Below are 15670 nucleotides of genomic sequence, written 5' to 3'. Positions count from 1 at the left end.
ATGTCTTTTTTGACAGAGATCAGAGCTAAGTAAGGAAATAAACTGTGTCTATAGCTGGATCACAGGTAGAGACAAATTCAAGAAACCTGGGCCAAGAATAAATTCGGCATGTTCAATGAACAGGGAGACCAGTGTGTTTGGAGAGGAGTGGGTAAGAAGAGTGATAAGGCAACCAGACCTTGAAGGTCATGATAAGGGCTTCAGATTTTAAGTGTGATGAGAAAATATTTCAGTTATCTAAGCTGGGGTAGAACATAATCTGATTAATATTTTTTCAAGACTCATCCTGACTGGTTTGAGAGTAAACTGTAAGATTCCACTTTTGAGTACACTTTGAAATGCATTAGGAGGTTATTGCCTTAGTTCAAAAGAGAGATGACAGTGGACTGGACCAGTCTTGGCAAACAGTCAGATTTGTGATATATTTTGAAGATGAAGCCAGAAATTAAGTTGACAAATTCACTATGAAGAAATAGATTGATATTCCTATATCCATTATCCCAAGTTTTGAAATGGAGAATGTTCTGTTAAAAATAGACTTTATAGAGAGAACTGGATGAACCCAATGAATTAAAATAAACTGAAATATTTTGCGTAAAGTTAAAGAGACCAAAACAGAAGCAATTGTACTGGAGCTTGCTAGAAAAGGGCTGGGTCAAGATTGACCTCCATGACTTATCCCCTTGTCACTGCAGTGTGATTCCAGTAACCCTATCCAACAATCATATCTTCAGAGCTTACCACCAGGCACTGTGTTTTGTCAGGGTGGGAAGAGGGAATTTACAGACACACATATAAACATATCTAAGCTCCTTTTAATTCCATGGGCATCTACCAAGTCAGAACATGTACTCTGACAGTAGAAATCTGTTTTCCAATGAGGGTTACAGCACTTAAAATATGTCTGACCTTACATCTTGGCTTTTCTCCCCTGTTAAGTAGGAATGTACCATATAGGTATTATTTGAGCTAAAATAATACATAAAAAGCATTCCCTAAGGTATCAATACATAATATAATTTAAATAAATATTATTATTACAATTAAGTCTCTTCCGCAGAAAGGCTTTCCTTATCACCCAATCAAAAATCACCACTTCCTCCCCTCCCTCTTATCCCTTCAGGTACTTTATTTTTCTTCATAGCATGTATCACTACCTAACATCAAGTCACAGAGTATGAATTTATCTTCTTTATTGTTTGAATTCCTTATGAACGTCAACTTTGTTAGGGGAGTAATTTGTTGGTCTTGTTCACTACTGAATTCCTGACACTGACGCCATTCCTGGAGTATAGTGGGAGCTCAATAAATATTTATTGAATGAATTAACGGAAAACTTACAGATAGAGGCACAATAGAGGGAACTGTTAGTTCTAGCTCAGAACTTTGATAAAGAATTTTTATTTTTATGATACAGGATTTTCCTATAATGATAAAGTATATTAATTCTGAGGAGGTAAAGAGGGATTTATGGCAAAAGGACAGAGTAGCTTAAGGTGAGTTTGATAGAGTTTGTGTCAGTGTTTCCAAATAGAAGGAGCATAAAGAGATCCCAGGAAGAAAAGACAGAGTTTTCATAGACACCAGAGCAAAACCAGCTGCAAAATGGTAAATATGGTTGCAGCATCAAGTGATTTAACACGGTGCCAGTGGGACCTGGCAAGCCTGGTTAGGGATGAGGCTGTAAAGGTAACCAAGGACCAGATCAAACAGGACATTTGATATCCTAGGTGATTAGTATGCTGTCTTGTGGAGCCTGAGTCTCATCCTGAAAATGATGGTGTATCACTGAATCATTTTAAGCAAGTAAATAATAAAGGACTAGGTTTATATATATTAGAAAAACTCACTCTGGTAACATTGTAGATGATGAAGTTAAGCAAAACATGAGAATCTTTAGAAATCTAGATGAAAATTGAGCAAATTATAAAGTAAAGCAGTGGTAGTGGGAATAGAGAGGGGTTTATTTGAGACATAATTCATAGATAAGGTAGCTAAAGCTCTTGAATATTTTTAAAACATGGAATGTATTCTCTTTTATAAAACAGCAGTTACACTTTAAGGGGACAAGACAAGCATATAGGTGATACTCTTTAGGTCAATCAGAACGTGAAAGAGGAGTTACTACACAGAAAAGTGCAAACCAGGGGTTAACAAAGTGAGCTAAAAATGCATGGGACCTCACTCTTTTTATGTTGCCTAAATTTCTACTTTTCCCTATATGTGTTGTAGTTCAATTTTTTATATCTTATTAGGAAACAAAATCTACTGAATGCATGAGTGAATGAATAAAAATATCTAGCTAGATATTTTAAAGATTCATTTCTGTTTATTTCATATACTTATAGCATGTCTACTTTAAATTTTATAACATTGTTATTTTATATACACCTTTAGTTCCTGGTAGTAAAGTTGCTTTAGAGTTCACTTTAACACAAATGAGCATTTTCTTTTACTTGAGAGTAAAATGTTAAACAAGTTTACACGGTTGTTGCAAAATCCAACCAAAGAAAAATCTAAGGCTATCATTATGATAAAATTACTGCTATAGAAAAAACTGGAACCCAAACTTAAAAAATCACAAGGAAAAAAATTCACAGTCCTTTGTAAAACCAACCTTTTAAACTCTCCAGTATTTCTGAAAACAACTATTACCAGTTGGAGAAGTTTTAACTAAGAAATCAACATTCCTCTGGCTCATTTAGTGGTCTGTCTTCCATCTGTAGTTTTGTACTTATTAGGGCATGATAATTCCTCACAAACCTCAAAACCCAAGGACATCATAGTTCTCCTTCAACATAAAAGCATAACTTAGCCTTGATTTTCAAATGGAGATGTTGAAGGACTTTCTCATTTTCCATTCCCCCTGCTCCCCACGTCCCTGCGCCAAATCAGGGTCGATAGTTAAGTCTCCATGAATCAATCTTAGTAAAAACTAATAATCCACATGCATCAGTGCTTTAATCCGTTCATGGGGTTGTTTATCCAGAAGGAGACAAAATCAGAATCGTTGTTAGTGAGATAGTCAAGAGAAGTTCTTGCTTTAAATTCACCCTGTTTTGACCATTTCCCCTAGGTACCTTCTTGAACATTTAATCAAAGTAAATCCTAAGCCATCTCTCTCGATGGAGTACCTTTTCTTGGAGAGAAAGAGCATAGACAGGCAAGAAGTATCTGTGAAGCAACTCTTGAGTTAGTTGGGTGGCAGAAGTGGTACATGTTATCTTCATGAAGTTAGCTTAAATAGATTAGAATACAGGAAAAATATTATTTTTTCTCATGTACATGTACTGCAAACGACATGCTTCTTTCTATTCTGCTTCCCTAAAGAAAAGGACGTTTCTGCTTTTTAACTGTTTGGGATTTCAGTGGCTGGATCACACTAAGTCGGTGTTCTTAAAAATGTGTATTGTTGACCACCAGTATAAGAATCACTTATTCTTATATTCTCTAAAAATGTGGAATCCTATGTTGCATAACTTTTCGGGTCTGTATATCTGGGGTACTGTGTTTGGTAATCTGAATTTAGAAAATCATTTCAACATGCTGATTATACACTTGAAATGTTGGAAAACGTTACCATAGCTGGGGTGGGAGTGGGAGGGATGAGAGAAGAGCAGATAAAGAATCTTCAATATCCTTTCCTCCCTAAGGCTGTCACCATGAGTGAAAGAGCAAACAGTATCTTCTCTTCTCCAGCTCTGCCCTGGAGAGATGGGGTCTGGCCGCTAGAAAGAGGAGCTGTCCCCAAACAGTATCTAACTAGTGTCTTCCTCAGATGCTTCTGCAAGAAGTGTGACTTTGTGCTTAATTTGGTCCTTGTCAACCAAACATTAACTACAAGGGAAATTGCTGTTTTCAGAATTACATAATATACGTGTCACACATCATCCAGTCAGTGCCGTCTTAACTGATAATGGTCCTTTGATGATAGACCATTTTACCACAAGATAGAGTTCACTAAAAATGTTCTGTTAATGTTTTAATTATACTTGAGAGAGATGATGCCCTTCTTTTAGACACATTTGAGACTATATATACGCTCATACAGGGATGAGTATATTTGACTGAACAACATTTGGCTCCATATGCTTTATTGTTAACTAGGTAGGTAGAAGTTATAAATTATATGCCTTACTATTTCCCATTGTATAGAATCATGGATATACTTTTTCTGTATTATAAATTCTAACGTTATGTTACAAATATAGTGGTTTCAATATAAAGTGATATTTTAAATCTCATTTTCTGAAAATTTTATATACATTCAACATTTTCAGTCCTGGGAGTTATCTGCCGTTTTTGCTTACAACCAACTAGTGACTGCTGAGATCTTATAGCTGCTTTTTATTTGATATAATATCACTGCGTATAAATCTGTAAAACCAACAGGAATGGAAATAATGACAAATATCCAAGGAAGTTGTGAGATTTAAATACTGTAATATTGTGATTTATAAGAAATATATATTTGGTCATTCAGATGATCAAAATATATTTCTTATATATATATTTGGTCTTTGTCCAAGGTTTCTGGCTCACAACTCCTAAAGCCTTTGGAACTTCCTGAATAAGAGCAATAAGGTGTCTTTTATTATGTTAATGAGGTGATTTTGGAAAGCTCTTAGGTAACCTAAGGATGGGGGGCTTGTTGCCAAGAGATCCAACGCATGATTAGAGTGTCTGAACTTTCAGTCGCTCTCCCTCACCTCCTGGGAGGGCAGAGGTACTGGAGATTGAGTTCAATTGCCAATGGCCAATGACTGTTTAATCAGTCATGGCTATGAAATGAAGCCTCCATAAAAACCCAAAGGACAAGATTCAGAGAGCTTTCTGATTGGTGAACCTGTGGAGATTTGGGGAGGGTGGCGTGCTTGGAGAGGGCATGGAAGCTCAGCACCCTTTCCCCATACCTTGCCTTGCATCTCTTCAATCTGGCTGTTCCTGAGTTGTATCATTTTATTTCATTTATTTATTTTTGGGGGAGTGCTGCTTTGAGACTTAGTTGCGGCAAGCGGGATCTTTCATTGTGACACATGGGCTTCTCTCTAGTTGTGGTGTGCGCGTTTTTTTTCTCTTCTCTAGCTGTGACACGCAGGCTCCAGGGCATGTGGGCTCTGTAGTTTGCGGCACGCAAGCTCTCTCTAGTTGAGGCGCGTGGGCTCAGCAGTTGTGGCGCGCAGACTTAGTTGCACAGCAGCATGTGGGAATCTTAGTTCCCCGACCAGGGATCGAACCTGTGTCCCTGCATTGCAAGGTGGATTCTTCACCACGGGACCACCAAGGAAGTCCCCCGTGAGTTGTATCATTTTATAATAAACGAATAATCTAGTGAGTAAAGAGTTTTCCTGTTCTGTGAGCTGCTCCAGCAAATTCCTCAAGTCCAGGACAGGATCTTGGGAACCTCTGATGTATAGCTTGTTGGTCAGAAGTGGAGGTAACAATCTGGACTTTCAGCTGGCATCTGAAGTGGGGAGGGAGGGCAGTCCTGTAGGACTGAACCCTTAACCTGTACAATCCGACACTATCTCCAGGCACATACTGTCAGAACTGAGTTGAACTGTAGGACACAATTGGGATCTGCACACTTTTAAGTACATATTGTAAGATGTGTTTAAAAACTCTTTACAGGTGGATGCTAGAAGCAAATAATTTAGTTAATTAAAAATTCTATTTAACATAAGTAAAATATGTCAGGCTAGAGATCTTTTTTGAATTCTAATCTATTATTTTATCTATTTTTATAGGAGAGTTATGAATTTCACAAGAAGTCAAACACAGTGATGCCATTTGCTATGTTTTATTTTGCTATTAGCTTGTTAAACATAACATGCAAATAATCAAAAAGAAACATACATATGACTTAGAGTGAAAAATAATTCTAGAAAAGAAAAGTTTCGTTAGGTAAATATATATTCCTAACGCTAAAAATATTGCTTTAATTGTATGTGGTTTCATGAATTTTGTCTAATGTGCAAGATCATTTGTCTCAAAATTTACCATCTATTTTTCAGCTAAACAAATTTGAACATTGAGATAATTTGCTTCAAGACAGTAAACACCCATAGGCATGTAATCCATGCTTTTTGGCACATTAAGTTAAGGTTTAGAAATTATAAAACTCGGCTGACTTCCACGAAACCAGTAGAAAGCTTTTCACATCATTTGACAGGAGATAGGAAAAAACCCACTAAATTTACAAATAAAGCATTCATTTTATTGTCTATGTGTGTGTGTGTGTGTGTCTGTATTTTTGATGAAACAGGCCTGCCTTTCATCTTTTCTTTTAAAAAAGTAGTAAAATGTTTACAAAACATTTTCCCTCAGAATTTGAAATGTATGGAAGCAATAAACAGCAACAAAAAATGAATACTAGAAAAACTGACACACAAATAAACATAACCGTAAACTGCTGTTCCAGGATATATCTCAGTATAATTGGAATTAGTAGATATCAGTTAACGGTGATCTCATTTGCTACACGTAGACATTCATACATATCCGGTGGCAGACTGGTTTGGGTGATGCGGTTGCCATCCAAGCGCAAATGTTTGATCTTGGAGTAGGATAATGGTCCCAGGATCTTACAGAAGCTCTTTACTTCAAACTCTGGAAAATTAAAGAATGAAACACTTCAATCGTTTTTTTTTCTTTTCAGTACACGGGCTTGAAACCATCATTTTTAAAAACTTTCAAATCTATAATAATAGCCAATAAAACTTTTTCCCACTTATTTGATGTATCTTTGAATTTGGAACTACTAAAGGAATATTTCAGACTACCAAATAGCCCAGCAATATTTAGTAAAGAATACTTACGGTAGGTCAGAAGATTTAATGAAATGTTTCAAGGAAGAGAACTTTAAGTTCTTGATTTAGAAATACTTGCTTATAGAAGGACACTCAGTGAATGTGTCATATTGTCTAAGCTCTAGTTTGAAATATTAAGTCTAGCCTGAGGAAACCTAAAATTGGTGCTGTTATATGAGCAATCTCACCGTGTAAGTATTCTGGGTTTTTGCCTCTTAAAATAAAAGGGGTTAAATAAATGAACTCTAAACAGTTTTCCAACAACCGCACTTCATGACAAAGATTCAAAACCCCAAAGCAAAAACCAAATCATGGAATGTCCACCATCTCAGCTCATGCCCTTTTCTTCTGTGGTCAAAAAGCTGCCACAAATGAACAACTGATTTAATTTTTAATGGACACTGAGAAGGTTACTGGATAGCATGGTCTGTGTATGTATATAGAAACTGCCTATGGTTGCCCAAGTGTATTTCAGATTAACCTTATCTGGTCCTGTATCATGTTATTTTCTTTCATTCTTCAACTCTAGCTAACAAAGATTTCAGTGGAAGCCCAAACACACTGCAGTCCTTTCCTCTAAGATGTTGTCTTAAATAACTCATCTGTCAAATTCCAGGGTTCTTGGTTATGGTATCTGCCTCTGAAGTATGGAACAATGGAAAAAACATGGGTTTAGGTCTATATTAGTTTTTCACCTCTGTCGTTTGCCATCTGAGACATTTATCAGATCTTCTTTTTAGATATATCTATCACACTGTGTGGCATGAAGATTACATTAATTAAGGTATGTAAAGCACTTCACACAGTGCTAGCACATACTTTGTACTAAATAATTATTGGCGTCCTTTTAATTTTTTCTGTTTTCTAAATTGCTTTACACTAGGAAGATCTGTGACTAGCTTAACGCTTAAAGTTGCAAGTTTGAAATATGACAAATTGTTTTTGGCTGGGTATTTCCTAATATTGGAAAAACATTAAGGGACTCTTATTACCTTAAGAGAAGGTGGGCAGTTGGTATGCATAATTATTATGCGGCAAGATAAACTAAGTTGAAGACACACATGCAAAGTCACACAGCAAGAATTCCTGAAATATGTAAACCTAAGTGTCAAGGATAAGGAAGGGAGAAAGGTAACTACTCACTTTCAAATGACTATATGAGCTGGGCATTCGGATTTCAGTCTCAGCTAGGCACGGAGCAGCTGCTGGCATTTCTCGCAGGGTCCATCTGTCCCATCTCCTACATTGGCTCTTCCCTTTTCACTCATACAATGAAAACTGTTTTTTCCACCTTCAAATGCCCCTGCATCTATATCTCTCCCCTTTCTTGTCTCAGAGTAGGAGGTAGTCTTGCTTCTGCAGCTAACCTCCACCCACAAAATCTAATGGATTTCTTCAGCCCTCAAACATCTTACGTCCCATTAGCATTTTGGCCTGTCTGAGTATCCTTCCTCCTGACCACAAATGTTTATAATGTGGGACCACATATTGCCACATAGTGAATTTTGCCCTGGAAACAGCTGTAAGGGTTTAGCTCTGATAGCTTGACTGTGTATTATATGACAAACAAACTTTGCAGACACAAGAAAGAACACATGGCATTGCAGAGTTGGCAATCATGGACTCCTTCATGAGAACACCCCAGCCCTACTAGGAGTTACATGAAACTATTGCAGAATTACAGAACTACTATTGCAGAATTATATTAGTAAGGCACACTGAAATTTTTTTTTCAGATGAGTGCCAATATCCTTACCCAGTAGGACAAGGGAACCAACTGTTATAATATAAAGATGTTCAATTTCAATAGATTATTTTAAAATTTCAATAGATTATTATAAAATCATTTACTATGTGAATCAGTGTTTCCCACCTGAGTTTTCATTTTAAAAACTTCATCTGTGAATTATAGGTTTTTTTCTTCTTCCAACTTCCATTAAAGAATAAGGTAGGGATTGGTGAATGTCAATTTCCCATATGAATCTTTATAGCTTAAATTGAAAAATGTCCCAGGAGACCAGAAGAGTACATAAGCAGCTCAAGTGGAATAGGTCAAACTCCCACCCAGTAGATAAATGAAAAATAAACTCTGGAAGTAAGAGAAAGGAAGGAGAAACTGTGGGAAAATCAAATGAGGTGAAGGGTTGTGTATAAGAAAAGGGGCTTTGTAACTCTAGTAAAAAATATTCCAAACCCTTATCATATTCCTCCTTAAACTTTCTCACAGTCCTCATAAGAACACCATGAAGACCATACACACCAACCATAACAGTGATAACAGAGATAGATGATGGTCATGATAGCGGAGTAATATGTTGAGTCCCAAGTAAAAATGTCAGAGGAGACCATGAGTGTACACGGGCTGCTCTGGGGACAAGCAGAGGCTCTGTAAAAGCCTCTGCTGGTTGTGGACTTGTTGATTTCTCCCTCAGCTACATCTTGTCAAGAAATAAATGTAGACACAAATCGAAGTCATGAAGGAGGCAAATAATAAACAGATAAAAATCAAGAGATAACACAGCAGGATTAATTAGCCCAGAGTACTACATTTGAAGAAATGAGTGCTTAAATTCTGTGACCTTAATGGTTTCTTATCTGGACACTCCAAAGCAAAGCCAGATATTGGATAAATAACTAAGCTAGAATTCTATATTCTAGAGAAATATTTTGTTGGCATTTTCATTTTTTTTAACTGGAGCCAGATGCAGTACTTGTGTCACACAACTTAGGCATTTAAAACCTTGAGGAAACATCAATCAATCATAGGCACAGCTTTCTACTTACTTTCAAGTTCATTGACCTCCAGGTAATAGTTTTCAAGGTTTTCACTGACAGTCGGTATGTTTTTAAGTTTATTATAGGAGAGGTCCAGCTCCAGCAAGGATGATACATTAAAAGAATTTCCAGGTATTCCACTATCAGCCAGTTCATTATGAGACAAACGCAGATACTGCAATCCATTAAAACGCTTGAAATACTCATCAGGGATGTTGCTGATCTTATTGTTGTCTAAGTAGAGAGTTAGAAGAGATACTGGGAGACCAGAAGGCAATTTGGTCATCTGATTGGAGCTCAAGTCAAGGTATTCAAGTGACTTAAGACCTTTAAAAGCAGCTGAAACAGCATCCTCTTTCAGCTGATTGTGTTGAAGGTGGACAAATGTCAGGTTAACCAGTCCATCAAAGGAGCCAAGCTTCGAGATCTTGTTGTTAGTGAGCTGCAGGTCCACCAGAGATTTGGGAAGTGGGCCCACAGATTCTGTCAGATTGTTGTAATTTATATGCAGCTTCTTCAGTTGCTTCAGTTTAGAGAAAACTTTTCCTTTTATCTTGGAATTTTCTAGAAGGTTATGATCTAGAATGAGCCACTGCAGATCAGTTACATTTTCAAAGGCCTTATCATCAATATGGTCAATCTGGTTATTCCTAAGGTAAAGGTACTTGATTCCAACAGGCACCATTGGCACACTTTTCAATTTCAGCTCATCGCAGTACATGGCCGTTGGGTAGCTTTCAGGGCAGTTACATTCTGGTGCACAGTTTGGTGATGATCTCCCATAAATCGATAGGGGGAAATCATAATCCTCATAGTAGTAGCTGCTGCTGGCACAGCCAATTAATGCCAAGAGGAGAGGAAACATACCTAGATTCATTTTGGCAAATGCTTTGAATCCTAAATAAAGTGGAAACATGTATTATTATAAAATAGTATCCTTTCAGGAAAAGTATACTAAGAAGAAAGAAAATGCATTAGCAAATGTGAATTTTATTACTTTATAGTGCTTTTTTTTTTTTTTTTACTGCACTAATGATGTCTTGTTAATTTGCATTTGAGGAGTGGGTTAAGGACATATGTTTACAACGGATGGGGAAGTGAACAGATTCCAGGGCAGATTGCATTCACATGCGCCCCCTTCTGGGCGAGCCAGGCCTAACTATCCCAGTCAACTTCTCTAGGTCCTTCCTTAATTAAATATCTTCCTGCAAGAGGTTTCTGGGAGGTGCCCATTAACCACCATGTTAGAACACTGCTTCAGAATACCTTCAAAACCAGAAGAAATGAAAACGAGAAGACAATTGTAAATTGTACCCTCTACCCCACCATTCAACATCATTGAAATGTCTCATTAAGTAGATCCTTACTGAAAACGTGGGCAATCTGTGATGTTGTCTGGAGGAAAGCTGGTCTTCTGTGTGTGTGGAGGGGGCGTGGTGGCAGTCGTGGCATGTTCCTTTAAAAATGTCTTTATGGTTGTTGATTCTGAGGAAGGTGAACAGAAGTCTTGGTGGGGGTGTGTGCATGTTATTTCACCTTTTGTTTAACATTCTATGCTTTTAAGCACATTACAAAACTGTGTTTGAAAATTAATATTTAGTATATGAGGTTTAGTAAAATTAATGTTTACTCACCAAGGAAATGTCACAAACTCTAAACATTTTTTAAACCTAGAAAGAGGTCTAACTGGTAAAGAATGAGATTCTTTTCAAAGATTTGAATGAATGTTTTTCTTTCAATCACTCACAATTTGCCTGCGTTCTTCATGTCAAAATTTAAGAAGGCAGGGTTTGCTTCTCTGGATTTTAGTGCTTTCACTGAATGGAAGTGGGAGAGATGTGGAACTGAGGAAAGTCTGTATTAAACAGTGGCATTAAGAGCCATGTAGGAAAGGATAAATTTGAGAATATAAATTAAAAACAATTTGTAACAGTGATCTTCTCATATGAACCTTTTTCTAAGGAGAGGTTCAAAGAAGTACATTTCAGTCGCTTGGGGAAGCACTGGGTCAGCAATTTAGGTAAAGGCAAATAGGATATAACAGTTGGGCTTTTGTAGAATGAGGAGTTATAGCTGAGCAGTTGGTAACTCTGGGAGGGAAATTGTTAATGTGAAGCAGTATCCACATTCCAATGGATACCATAAAATAAAATCTCTTCCTGTGAGAAACATGGTACAAGCTTTTGGATCTAGGTAGTTTGGGATAAGCAGGATTTTCTACTATCAGGAATTTTAAACATCTATGCTTTGCTTTAACTTGGAATTATAAAGCACTTTATTTTAGCAGATGAAACACTCAAAAACGTTGTTAGAGTCACTCTTATAACAGAAATAATGTAGCCAGATTCTTTGTAAATTATTCTCTAAGATTATGATGGAGTCATTTAATTTAGTTGACAGGACTTGGCCATGAGATCTATTACATAGTGCTAATGTAATTATAGGATTCTTTACGAGTTACAATTATGTTAATGTTGTAAAGATTTTTCTTACTTCATTAATCAGCTTCCACCTTAGTTTAATTCAGTATACACTAAACTAGACATGGGAACTATAGTGCGAATAGTAATGGAAAATGCTTCCATATTTTTTGGCAAAGTCAAAACAAGGGCTCTGAATTCAAAGAGAATCTGTAACCGTATAAGGACTCCACTATGAAGCAAAACCACGCTTTACTGTCCCCCAGTTTTTCCAAATACCTGTGGCTATGAAGAAAATGCTTTTTTTTCAAAAAGTAAATCATATTTACCAGAATTTCTTTAAAACATGTTCCTGTTTCTTAAGACATACATCCACAATCCAAATCTTTAAAATTAACAAAATAGAAATAAATAATCCTTTAGCTCACATTTTATAACAGCATAAAATGTTTATGGCAAATTATAACAAATTATAGCAACATACTTGTGGCAAAATATTTTGATGACTGATTGAAATGGCCCTTCTTTGCTCCAAAATTAGGTTCTAACAATACTAACATATTTAACTAATTAGCATGAAATAGCAAACATTTTAAATGCCATACTTTTTCACTGTGTCTAATTTTCTCATTCCAACCTTGAAACTTTTTATAACTTCCTTAGCTAAGTAAGGCATTATAGACTGTATAAAATGTATCTCAAATCCATAAATCATGGAAAGTATATTAAGCAAAATGTGAAAGTAAATGCTCAAAACTGTGGATTTGCTGTTGAATAGCAATTGGCAAAGTTGCTCTGAAATTTTTTCTGTTCCTGTTACAATAAACACCGTCCCAAACAGTCAGCATCCCCAGTGCTATAGTTAAAACAGCACTTACCTTACTGTCTCGACACTGCTTTCGTTAATTCTTAAAGCAGATGCTCTGCTTGGTGGACAAGAATCCACCAATATATGCTGTAAACTCTGTCAGGACGGAACTGGCTGCCAGATTCTCAGTGATACAAGAGCTGAGTGGGGGAAACCCAGCCCAGTCACGCCAGTCTCTGAATGGAGTTATGTCATTGTGGGGATCTTGTGGTGTGGCATGCAAACATTCTGCTCTCTAACGAGGTGCAGGTGGACTTGGTGAGCAAGGACAGCCCAGCTCACTCCCTATGGAATAAGAGAGAGATACATGCTGAACCAGCCCCAATACCATAGCTTTTAATCCCAAATTGAGTACTGCTGCAAATGAGGCATCTCCAGTGATAACATTTCTCTTACAAAGCCCTTTACTTCTATAGCTGTGACAACAACTAAATGTAATTCTCTCAGCTAACTATCATGTTCATCTAAAGGTCTCATAAATCAACAGAGTAAACCATTTCAGGAAAATGCAAATGAGCAGACTCAGAAGAGTTGAATCATTTTTGCTCATTACTCGTGAAATCTATACTGATTTACTTGGACTCAATTTTTAGCCAAGGGGGAAGCTTACATTAGTTTCTAAAATATTTAAATGCTTCATTTGTACTCTGATACAAGTGATAAGCAACAACATTTCCAGTTTACTTATGTTAAACAGACTCGTTTTATGCTCTTCAGGTCTGGAATCAATCAGTAATATTCTGCCTGTTTCTTATTTTGTGGATTTAATTTAGGAATTCATCCAAAACCTTACTTGGGGAGAGTATTCTATGGCTTATTGCCAAAAAACATAAAAGAACATGAAAGAAATAAATGTGTACTAAAAATATCACAAAGTAATTATTTTTCACTCTGTCTTTGCATGCTAGCAATATTTTTTCAAAACTAAAAATTATGCTAAGTTGTAATCTCCTAAAGGCCTGGTTTGGTGTATCTTTCCTTATCATTTCCTGATGCATGCTTCTAGAAAATGAGAGATCTACTCAATATCTTGTCTATTTCATTTTGTGATTGTATCAGCTTTATTTATACGATTTTTTCCCTGCAAAATTTTCATCTCCTCATGTTCATAAGAACTCTTAGAATCAGATACTTTAAGTTGCCACATTGTAAGATTTTTCCCTTTTAAAATAGCTTAAATATGTCACTTTTTAGCTATGAGACCTGTTGAAAGTTATTTAATCTCTGTGGCCACTGATGCATTTGCCCGAAAAATTAAATTAGTGTAAATGTCTCATTTTTGTCAGAGAACTGTTAAAAAAACAAAAGATAATCTTATAGAAAGTAATTCATAGAATGGTAAGGCGATTCATAGCATAACATTTTAAGAAAATTTTAGAAAGGCCTCAGTTTTACAATAGAGGGCATGAATAAACTTAGAAGAAATCAAGAAGAGAAAGACAAGTAGACCAATCACATATAATTAGTGGCTCATTGTAAGAGACAGCTAAAACAATTCTAAGCATTAACCTTGTGTGTCAAATTCTATCATCTGAGATTTTGTGTGTAAAGTTCCAGCTATATATTCCAAGGATTTTTCTTTATGAGCAATAAATGTGTTGTGGTATCTGTAATAAAGTTTAAATGCATTAAGTTGGATTTACCTCATTGTGAAACTGATATTGTCCACATATAACTTTTTCTATAAAATTAGTTCTGTGAGACCAATAATTGGATAACGTTGCACATTTTAAAGCATATTGCTTGGGCCCACTAGACAGAAATGAAATTAATATTTATGGTGTATCTACTTTATTCTATGCTTTATTCTCAGAATTTTCACATATTTCACATATTTCAAATTCACATATTTCATGCTATAAAATCCATATAAGTATTATTTTCACATTTTCAAAGAAGTAAAAATGGAGACTCAGAAAGTCTAAATAATTTGCTAAAAGTCACCTAACAACTAAATGGAAGAACAAAGTCATGAGCATCTTCACCCACTGGGAAGAGGGTGGACAGGATGGAGCTGAGACAAGGTAGTTAATCAGTTTAAAATATTTTCTAGGCAATATTATTAGCAGTTTAGAAAAGGCTTAAATATAAACCAGCCAATAGTTTTCAAATGGCAAAAAAGTTAGCTAAGCATCATTTCTTTCTTTGTATACCACATGCTCACATTCCCACACATGCCCATGTGCACAGGTTAGAGCTTCTGCGTGAGGTTGGAGCTTTCCATCCTGGTGAATGGAAGTCAGATCCTTTGTGGTAATGGATGTTGGAGATTTCATCAGAATCCATGTTAAAATGATTAAGTTGCCCCCTCAGCCCATCAGCTGGATTCCCACTGTTACTTGAGACCAGCAAGGATGATGAGGAACATTATGACTGTTTCACCTACCTTGTTCTGAATCCAACCTTGGACTTCTCAAAGCCCCCAGGCTCACTGCAACTTGACTGTTCCCTCTGTCATAAGCATTCTGAAAAGTAGGACAGAAAAGTAGTAGTCGGAAAGTAGTAAACAGCCCAGACTTTGTGGAAAGATAGATATAGATTAGAAACTTTCTCAAGCAACCTATCAGGGGTGAAAATGAAAAAAGTATGTAATTTTGATAGCTTTAGTGTCTTCGTCTTTAAAATGGCTGTGATGATTTCTGTAGGAAAACATATGAGCATCAAAGGACACATGTATAAAGCCATTGATGTAGGACTTGGCTTAAAATAAGTGATTAATACATTTAAATGCATAATATTTTATAGCTATTATTAGTTATTATTCATAGAGTCATAGAACCACAGACTTGGGATGAATC

General features: G+C 36.3%; 1 protein-coding gene across 2 annotated transcripts; it reads right to left on the bottom strand.

Moving 5' to 3' along the window:
• Positions 1 to 5790: 5790 nt before the first annotated feature.
• Positions 5791 to 13078, bottom strand: LUM (lumican). Of its 2 annotated transcripts, XM_079937029.1 has the most exons (3): positions 12883 to 13078; positions 9594 to 10481; positions 5792 to 6609 (listed from the first exon to the last, which is right to left on the bottom strand). In XM_079937029.1, the coding sequence occupies exons 2-3, from the start codon at positions 10459 to 10461 to the stop codon at positions 6455 to 6457; spliced, it is 1023 nt and encodes a 340-aa protein (XP_079793155.1). In that variant the 5' UTR covers positions 10462 to 10481; positions 12883 to 13078; the 3' UTR covers positions 5792 to 6454. The 2 variants fall into 2 exon arrangements, with proteins under 2 accessions (XP_079793156.1, XP_079793155.1); XM_079937030.1 differs by lacking the exon at positions 12883 to 13078 and having other exon boundaries at positions 5791 to 6609.
• Between the last annotated feature and the right edge of the window lie 2592 nt (positions 13079 to 15670).

The sequence above is a fragment of the Stenella coeruleoalba genome (genome assembly GCF_951394435.1).
Source record: "Stenella coeruleoalba genome assembly, chromosome: 11".
Classification (NCBI taxonomy): Eukaryota; Metazoa; Chordata; class Mammalia; order Artiodactyla; family Delphinidae; genus Stenella; species Stenella coeruleoalba.
This window is presented reverse-complemented; position numbering and strand designations above follow the sequence as displayed.

Excerpts from the sequence above, each read along its gene's own strand:
- LUM (XM_079937029.1), bottom strand. The coding sequence starts at position 10,461 with ATGAATCTAGGTATGTTTCCTCTCCTCTTGGCATTAATTGGCTGTGCC. Across the intron at positions 6,610-9,593 it reads GGAGGTCAATGAACTTGAAA|AGTTTGAAGTAAAGAGCTTC; the intron begins GTAAGTAGAAAG and ends TTAATTTTCCAG.